This window comes from Oncorhynchus mykiss, chromosome 13, assembly GCF_013265735.2.
Source record: "Oncorhynchus mykiss isolate Arlee chromosome 13, USDA_OmykA_1.1, whole genome shotgun sequence".
Classification (NCBI taxonomy): domain Eukaryota; kingdom Metazoa; phylum Chordata; class Actinopteri; order Salmoniformes; family Salmonidae; genus Oncorhynchus; species Oncorhynchus mykiss.
The window spans coordinates 2,677,565-2,686,892 of NC_048577.1; the positions used below are offsets into that span (position 1 = coordinate 2,677,565).

A 9,328-nucleotide genomic window follows, 5' to 3' on the forward strand; every position below is an offset into this window, starting at 1 on the left:
ATATTTCTTATTTCTATTATTTTACTTTTAGATGTGTGAATTGTTAGATACAACTATACTGTTGGAGCTAGGGAACACAAGCATTTCGCTACACCCTTCAATAGCATCTGCTAAATATCTGTATGTGATTGTATTTGATTTGATGTATCTAATTATAGACAAGTTGACGAGCCTAATAAATAGCTTACCAAAATGTTGAGAATTGTAAGCCGGAACATATTGTAACGACCCTGGGTTTATAATCGCGGAAATTGACACCGCCGTTCGAGCAAGCTTCGATAGCGCGCCGGACTTCGGGCTAGAAGGTCGAAGGTTCGAGACCTGCTCCCTGCCTGTTTCATTACAATATCAATCAGGCAAACAAACAAAAATAATGTACCCCCTGTCAATTAAAAAAATAATCTGACTGTAGTCTACGGCGTATTTCCTAATATTAGCGGGTTAGGGTTGTGTACGTGCCTCAGATGTTCACTTTTTTCACATGTAGTCGGGCGGTTGCGGATGAGCGATTATCAATTGCGGGTGAACAATCAGCTGACCCGCGCACCACTAGCCACCATACATTCAGCTTCTACGCGCACCTAGAGAAAATTATTATCTGTAAGAGCTAAAGAGAAAACACGTCTGGTTGTTTTTACAATTATTTGTTTTGACGTTGTTTGCAGAATTATTTTTGTTTGTTAAACTGCGTTTCCAACTCCAGTCAGCAGATGGCGATGTGATTTATTTTTCAGGTGATGTTTCTCGAGTGACGTAAAATCTAGTGGACGGGACGGGAGGTTTCTTCAACAACCATCTCGGTAACTCGCTAGCAAACATGATACATTGAAGCTCTTTGGACTAATTTAGTGTATATTAATCACAGTGTTTTAAACACACTGTATATGTATGTACTAGTTACTCCGTTTAAGTTCATATTTACGTTATCAGCTATCTGGCTTGTTAAGTTAGCCCAGCACTAGGCTAGTCGCTAATGCTAAATAGCTAGCTAGCTAACGTCCCCGAACATGAGCTCACTAAAGTACTCTTCCTCTGCTAAAGAAAATGAGGTCTGCTGGACGGAGAAAGAAGCTCCAGGGCTGAACATTTACGTGAAAGGAGAAGAATTTACTGTAAAAGAAGAGGAATTGGAGGAAGCTATCACAGTGAAAGAAGAAGAACAGGACGTTACAGTGAAGGAAGAGGACGCATCAACATTGAAAGAAGAAGAGGATGTTACAGTGAAAGACGAGGAAGAAGCTTTCAGAGTGAAAGAGGAGGGGAATGAACAGAAAGAGGAGGGTGCCGTGTTTGTAGTGAAAGAGGAGGAGGAGGTGACTGTCACATTGAAAGAAGAGGAGCAACTTTTTGAAATGAAGGAAGAGGGGGAGATTACTGTCACATTGGAGGAGGAGGAAGAAGACGAGACTGGAGTTCTGATGAACACCAGTGAGTACAGTCTTAATGTTTTTCTAGCTTCCAATTAGGCACATTCTTCTTCTCACGTGGGTAAAACCACTGGGGAAGCTGCCCTTCTCCTGACCAGGAGCAGTGTGTGGGTAAAACCACTGGGGAAGCTGCCCTTCTCCTGACAAGGAGCAGTGTGTGGGTAAAACCACTGGGGAAGCTGCCCTTCTCCTGACCAGGAGCAGTGTGTGGGTAAAACCACTGGGGAAGCTGCCCTTCTCCTGACCAGGAGCAGTGTGTGGGTAAAACCACTGGGGAAGCTGCCCTTCTCCTGACCAGGAGCAGTGTGTGGGTAAAACCACTGGGGAAGCTGCCCTTCTCCTGACCAGGAGCAGTGTGTGGGTAAAACCACTGAGGAAACTTCCCCTCTCCTGTCTTGGAGCAGTGTGTGGGTAAAACCACTGAGGAAACTTCCCCTCTCCTGTCTTGGAGCAGCGTGTTGGTAAAACCACTGAGGAAACTTCCCCTCTCCTGTCTTGGAGCAGCGTGTTGGTAAAATCACTGGGGAAGCTGCAGCTCTTCCTGTGTTTTTAGTACCCTACTTTCTCTTGTACACTATGTTGCCAACTCTTCCCCCAGGTCCTTAGTGTACAAGAGATTGTAGTGCACTATGTTTTCTGTCAATATACCGGGTAAAATATTTGTTAATTAACAACTCTAATGGGGGCCCTATAAAATCTGTGATTTTGTTTTTTACTTTCCCAAATTATTTTTTCTCTGTTTTACTTTTCTGGTTTTAAATTTGTTTGTTTTTTCATTCAAAATTACAATTGTTTTATAGAGAAACAACGAAACTGGATGTTCTGAGAATTTGTCAATGGTTAAATCACGTTAGAATAAAAAAAAAATAGGTCTGGAAGAAAACTGACATCCCCTTTAATTGTTCATCTGCCCCTTTAATTGCCTGTCGAGCGAGTGAGGAATGTTCCATCTAATGAGCCGTTCTACAGATGGTTCTGTACTGCTGCTACTCATTTCATGACAAAGTTATGCAAATAATGGATACAAATTATACACTTCCTCATGATATACTTCTGCCAGGTACTATTTGCATATTTGCAGTTAACGTTTAACTGAGAAAATGTTGGGGAAAGTATTTCCATCAACCCACAAAACGGTTATGACATCAACTTGCTTCAGGCAGAGTGATAGACAAACACGCGTACCACAGAGACAGAGAGGGGCGATATTGCTGGAAATTAATTGGCAGATATTGTATAAGGCTTGGCTTTTAAAGCCAATAGTGTCTAACCAGAGGTGGGGATAATGTTGTGTTGTTTAGATAGTAGCTGGGAGCTTGCAGTGTCTGCTACTTCAATCAAATTTATTTATAAAGCCCTTCTTACATCAGCTGATGTCACAAAGTGCTGTACAGAAACCCAGCCTAAAACCACAAACAGCAAGCAATGCAGATGTAGAAGCACGGTGGCTAGGCAAAAACTCCCTAGAAAGGCCAGAACCTAGGAAGAAACCTAGAGAGGAACCAGGCTATGAGGGGTGGCCAGTCCTCTTCTGGCTGTGCTGGGTGGAGATAGCAGAACATGGCCAAGATGTTCAAATGTTCATAGATGACCAGCAAGGTCAAATAATAATAATCACAGTGGTTTTCGAGGTTTCAACAGGTCAGCACCTCAGGAGTAAATGTCAGTTGGCTTTTCATAGCCGATCATTCAGAGGATCTCTACCCCTCCTGCTGTCTCATGAGAGTTGAAAACAGCAGGTCTGGGACATGTAGCACGTCCGGTGAACAGGTCAGGGTTCCATAGCCGCAGGCAGAACAGTTGAAACTGGAGCAGCAGCATGACCAGGTGGACTGGGGACAGCAAGGAGTCATCAGGCCAGGTAGTCCCGAGGCATGGTCCTAGGGCTCAGGTCCTCCAAGAGAGAGAGAATTAGAGAGAGCATACTTAAATTCACACAGGACACCGGATAAGACAGGAGAAATATTCCAGATATAACAGACTGACCCTAGCCCCTGACACATAAACTACTGCAGCATAAATACTGGAAGCTGAAACAGGAGGGGTCAGGAGACACTGTGGCCCCATCCAACGATACCCCCAGACAGGGCCAAACAGGCAGGATATAATCCCACCCACTTTGCCAAAGGACAGCCCCCACACCACTAGAGGGATATCTTCAACCACCAACTTACCATCCTGAGGTAAGGCCGAGTATAGCCCACAAAGATCTGTCACGGCACAACCCAAGGGGGGGGTGCCAACCCGGACAGGAAGACCACGTCTTAGCATACCTCTTCAATGAAGGTCATAGGATGATGAGAGTGGCATGTCTAGAATCAGATCCAAGTTTACTCTTTCTGCCAATCATACCCCACTCTACCATGAGACAGACATATCTTGGTCATTGATCAAAAGACAAAAAGGTTTGATTTTGATCGATATTTGAAATCTTACAAACAGGTTTGAAATTCTGCGTTATTTGTTTTTTTAAATCTCAATGGTATTGTTAGATCCTTCGTATTTTAGCTATAAGCTAAGACAGACTGATCTGATTGAAATCTCTATGGTACTGCATCATATATCCTTTAATTACAACCATCTCATGTCTGATTTCATGACATTTGGTTGAAGTCTTGCCTTTTCAGGGGACAGAATTAAGACCATTCAGAATCACATTGCTCATTTGATTATTCTGGATATTTATTTTTATTTTTTTAATGACCTCAGGTTATTGAGCGATCTAGTCTGGATTAAACCTCAGAGAAGACAGTTAGATATGTTGTGAAGATGTGGAGGTTTTATTCGGGGCTCATATCCACAAAGCGTGCTGAAAAGCGCATTGACTTTTATATAATAATGAATTAGATTGTATGGAAAGATCAGCATTCCTACAATGAGACGCTCTGTGAATATGGGCCCAGGTCTCCCTGTTTACTAAATACTGTCTGTCTTTGGCAGGAGAGAGACTAGACTTTCATCCTGACAGCGGGAAGAGTCCTTCAGGGGAACCAGACCCAGAGACGTCTAAACCAGCAAGACGACACCACTGCTCCCTATGTGGAAAGAGTTTTTCTAGGTTAGGAAGCCTGAAATCACACGAAAGAATACACACAGGAGAGAAGCCTTACCACTGCACTCAATGTGGAAATAGATTTACCTCTTTAGGGACCCTGAAAGATCACGTAAGAAAACATACAGGAGAGAAGCCCCACCAATGCTCCCAGTGTGAAAAGAGTTTCCCCCGGTTATGGGACCTGAAATCACATGAGAGGACACACACAGGAGAGAAGCCTTACCCCTGCTCCCAGTGTGGAAAGAGTTTTTCCACATCAGGGTCCCTGAAAAACCATGAGCAAACACATTCCGTAGAAAAGATTTTCCGCTGTTCACATTGTGACAAGAGTTTTAGGAATTTACAGTACCTGAAAAGGCACGAGAAAAGACATACGCGGGAGAAGACGTTTCACTGCTCCCACTGTGGAATTAAATTTACCTTGTTTCAGCAACTGAAAAAGCATGAAAAAATCCACAGCGGAGAGAAACGTTACGAATGCTCCCAGTGTGGGAAGATATTTACCCAGTTAGGGCACCTGAAAGACCATGAGGTAACACACACAGGGGAGAAGCCTTACCACTGCGCCCAGTGTGGAAAGGAATATAACACGTCAAATGGACTGAAAGTTCATGAGAGAACACACATACTGCTCCCACACTTGTCTCATATTTTTGACTGAGAAATTGGGCTTTTGTGTTTATGCTACATGAAATCAAACCGTATAAAGCACTTTCCAAATTACATTTGTATGTTTTTTTTATTTAAACTCGTGAACTGAATATGGTGTCTGTGTTACGGTTTTCTTACGTCGAAGGAGAGGCGGACCAAAATGCAGCGTGGCTATTTCAATACATGTTTAATAAAATATAAATATATGAACAATACAAAACCTAAACCTTCTATTCTGGTGCAAACTAACACAGAGACCGGAACAATCACCCACGAAACACTCAAAGAATATGGCTGCCTAAATATGGTTCCCAATCAGAGACAACGATTAACACCTGCCTCTGATTGAGAACCACTCCAGACAGCCATAGACTTTTCTAGAAAACCCCACTATACCACAATCCCAATACCTACAAAAACCCCAAGACAAAACACACCACATAATTAACCCATGTCACACCCTGGCCTGACCAGAATAATAAAGAAAACACAAGATACTAAGACCAGGGCGTGACAGTCTGTCAGTTGGAAAGTAGAGTTTGAATGTAGACCTGATTTAAACTTTTTTAACCTCTGGCTGCGTATGTCAGTTTAAAAGTAGAGTTTGTCTGTTTGAATGTAGATGCTCTGTGATTAAATTCTAATTTTCAAACTCTGGCTGTGTTTTCTTTCTGTGTGTGTTTGTATCTGTGTGCGTCATTCCTCCAGCACTACACATAATCGTGTGCTATGTGGTATTTTCTCCGTTGTTGATATTTGCTATGGTGGCTCACTCTGACATTTGTATCTAACAGAGTGTGGCTTTAAAGGGGCAGATGGCGTTGCACCCGCTTTGCTGCTATAACAGCCTCCATCCACTCTTCTGGGAAGGCTTTCCACTAGATGTTGGAACATTGCTGCTATAACAGCCTCCACTCTTCTGGGAAGGCTTTCCACTAGATGTTGGAACATTGCTGCTATAACAGCCTCCACTCTTCTGGGAAGGCTTTCCACTAGATGTTGGAACATTGCTGCTATAACAGCCTCCACTCTTCTGGGAAGGCTTTCCACTAGATGTTGGAACATTGCTGCTATAACAACCTCCACTCTTCAGGGAAGGCTTTCCACTAGATGTTGGAACATTGCTGCTATAACTGCCTCCACTCTTCAGGGAAGGCTTTCCACTAGATGTTGGAACATTGCTGCTATAACTGCCTCCACTCTTCAGGGAAGGCTTTCCACTAGATGTTGGAACATTGCTTCTAATCAATAGATACATATTAATGTTTAAGTCCATAGGATGCCACCTTTATAACAAGTCAGTTATATTCTTGAAGAATCAAGGGGTACATATCATCAATGTATCAGTCCAACAATGGATGTAGCAACGGCAGATTGCCCCTTTAAAGCCAACATCTCTGAACACAGTATTCCCTTAAAGTCACACTCTGTAAGACACAAGTATCAGAGTGAGCCACCAACAAAAATATAAACAATGGAGAAAATAGCATATAGAATCAATGTAGCCCCCTGTGAGTCCAACAGAAAACACAGAGTCCATTGTCGTATATTACCTATGGAGAGTCTGCAACGCCTTTCAAATGATTCACCTTTTGTTGCCTTATTGCTTGGAATTCTCTTTAATTACTTGTATTTTTTTGAAACTGCACTGTCGGTTAGGGGCTCGTAAGTAAGCATTTCACTGTAAGGTCTGTTGTATTCGGGGCATGTGACAAATACAATTTTATTTGTTTTGATTTGGAATTAAAATGCATTCAAATATTAATTTTTTCTCCATTGATCTACACATCCTCCTACCCCACAACTTCCTAGTGAATTTTTTAAAATTATTATTATTTATTTTTTGAAAATCAATAAAAAAACATTTAAGTTGAAATAGCTTGGTCGGATAAGTGTCCACCTTGTAATAGCGAAAAGCTAAAAAGCACAAAAAGCTTATTTCTCTCAAATTGTGTGCACAAATGTGTTTATATCCCTATTAGTGAGCATTTCTCCTTTGCCAAGATAATCCATCCACCTGACAGGTGTGGCATTTCAAGAAGCTGATTATTTAACAGCATGATCATTACACAGGTGCACCTTGTGCTGGGGACAATAAAAGGCCACTTTAAAATCTGCCGTTTTGTCACAAACCACAGCGTGAAAATGGCACACTGACTGCAGGAATGCCGACCAGAGTTGTTGACAGAATTTAGTGTTCATTTAGTGTTCATTACTACCATAAGCCGCCTCCAACGTTGTTTTACAGCATTCGGCAGTACGTCCAACCGGCCTCACAACTGCAGACCACGTGTAACCACACCAGCCCAGGTACTCCACATTCGGCTTCTTCACCTGTGGGATTGTCTGAGGGTGGCGGGTGCTGAGGAGTATTTTTGTCTGTAACCTGCCTAAATGATTACCGCCCCGTAGCACTCACGTCGGCAGCCATGAAGTGCTTTGAAAGGCTGGTCATCACATCAACAGCATCCTCCTGGATACCCTAGACCCACTCCAATTTGCATACCGCCCCAGCAGATCCACAGATGATGCAATCTCAATCGCACTCCACACAGCCCTTTCCCACCAGGACAAAAGGAACACCTATGTAAGAATGCTGTTCATTGACTACAGCTCAGCGTTCAACAACATAGTGCCCATAGCATCACTAAGCTAAGGACCCTGGGGCTAAACACCTCCCTCTGCAACTGTATCTTGGACTTCCTGACAGTCCGCCCCCAGATGGTAAGAGAAGGCAACAATACGTCTGCCACGCTGATCCTCAACACTGGGGCCTCTCAGGGGTGTGTACTTAGTCCCCTCCTGTACTCCCTGTGCACGCACAACTGAGTTGCCAAATACGACTCTAACACCATCATTAAGTTTTCTGATGACAACAGTGGTAGGCCTGATCACTGACAATTATGGACAACAACCTCTCCCTCAATGTGAGCAAGACAAAGGAGCTATTGTGGATTACAGGAAAAGGTGGGCCAAACAGGCCTGCATTAACATCGACGGGGCTGTAGTGGAGCGGGTCAAGAGTTTCAAGCTCCTTGGTGTCCACATCACCAACAAACTATCATTGTCCAAACACACCAAGACAGTCGTGAAGAGGACACGACAACACCTTTTCCCCCTCAGGAGACTGAAAAGATTTGGCATGGTTCCCCAGATCCTCAAAATGTTCTACAGCTGCACCATCGAGAGCATCCTGTGTGGTTGCATCACCGCCTGGTATGGCAACTGCTCAGCATCTGGCCATAAGCCGATACGTAGCCTAGTGGTTAGTGTTGGGCCAGTATCCGAAAGCTTGTTAGATCGAATCCCCGAGCTGACAAGGTAAAAATCTGCCATTCTGCCCCTGAACAAGGCAGTTAACCCACTGTTCTCCGGTAGCCCATCAATGTAAATAAGAATTTGTTCTTAACTGTTTTGCCACGTTAAATAAAAAATAAAATACAGGTGTACGGCCCAGTACATCACTGAGGCCGAGCTTCCTGTCACCCCATGGCAAGTGGTACCGGAGCGCCAAGTCTAGGACCAAAAGGCTCCTTAACAGCTTCTACCCATAAGACTACCTACAATTACTCAAATGGCCACCGGACTATTTACATTGACCCCCTCTGTTTGTTTTGTACGCTGCTGCTACTCGCTGTTGATTATCTATGCATACTCACTTCACCCCTACCTACATGTACAAATTACCTCGACTAACCTCGACTAACCTAGCCTCGTTAGTGTTATTTTACTGTGTTACTTTAAAAAAAATAATAATAATAATTTTTAGTTTATTTGGTAAATGTTTTCTTAAATCTTCTTGAACTGCACTGTTGGTTAAGAGCTTGTAAGTAAAGCATTTCACGGTAATGTCTACACTTGTTGTAATTGGCGCAAAAAAGTTTGAAAAAAAACAAAACAATAAAGTTTGATTTGATGTGTTCAGTATATATTCAGTATATATTCAGTATGTACATATTCATATCCAGGACTTAGAGGAATGTATTGGCTGTAACAAAAGAGAAAACATATTTGCTTATTTGGAATTATTTGTTTTGTCATTCAGACATTGTTTGTCAGAATAAATAGTGTGATGAATATTTATTCTAAACTGTGTTACCCACTCCAGTCAACAGATGGCGATGTGAGTATTCTAGGTGGCGCTTCTTGCGTGACGTCTAATCCTGTGTGACGGCACCGGATGTTTCATCAACAA

The 9,328-nt window shown here is 42.8% G+C and overlaps 1 protein-coding gene across 1 annotated transcript; it reads left to right on the forward strand.

Annotated features, from left to right (window-relative positions):
• Window positions 1-738: 738 nt before the first annotated feature.
• Window positions 739-5,202, forward strand: LOC110493343 (zinc finger protein 501-like). The gene is made up of 2 exons (XM_021567605.2): window positions 739-1,428; window positions 4,368-5,202. The coding sequence occupies exons 1-2, from the start codon at window positions 1,008-1,010 to the stop codon at window positions 5,141-5,143; spliced, it is 1,197 nt and encodes a 398-aa protein (XP_021423280.2). The 5' UTR covers window positions 739-1,007; the 3' UTR covers window positions 5,144-5,202.
• Window positions 5,203-9,328: the final 4,126 nt, after the last annotated feature.

Coding starts and splice junctions, on each gene's coding strand:
- LOC110493343 (XM_021567605.2), top strand. CDS start 1,008: ATGAGCTCACTAAAGTACTCTTCCTCTGCTAAAGAAAATGAGGTCTGC. Junction 1,429..4,367: donor TGGAGTTCTGATGAACACCA/GTGAGTACAGTC, acceptor TGTCTTTGGCAG/GAGAGAGACTAGACTTTCAT.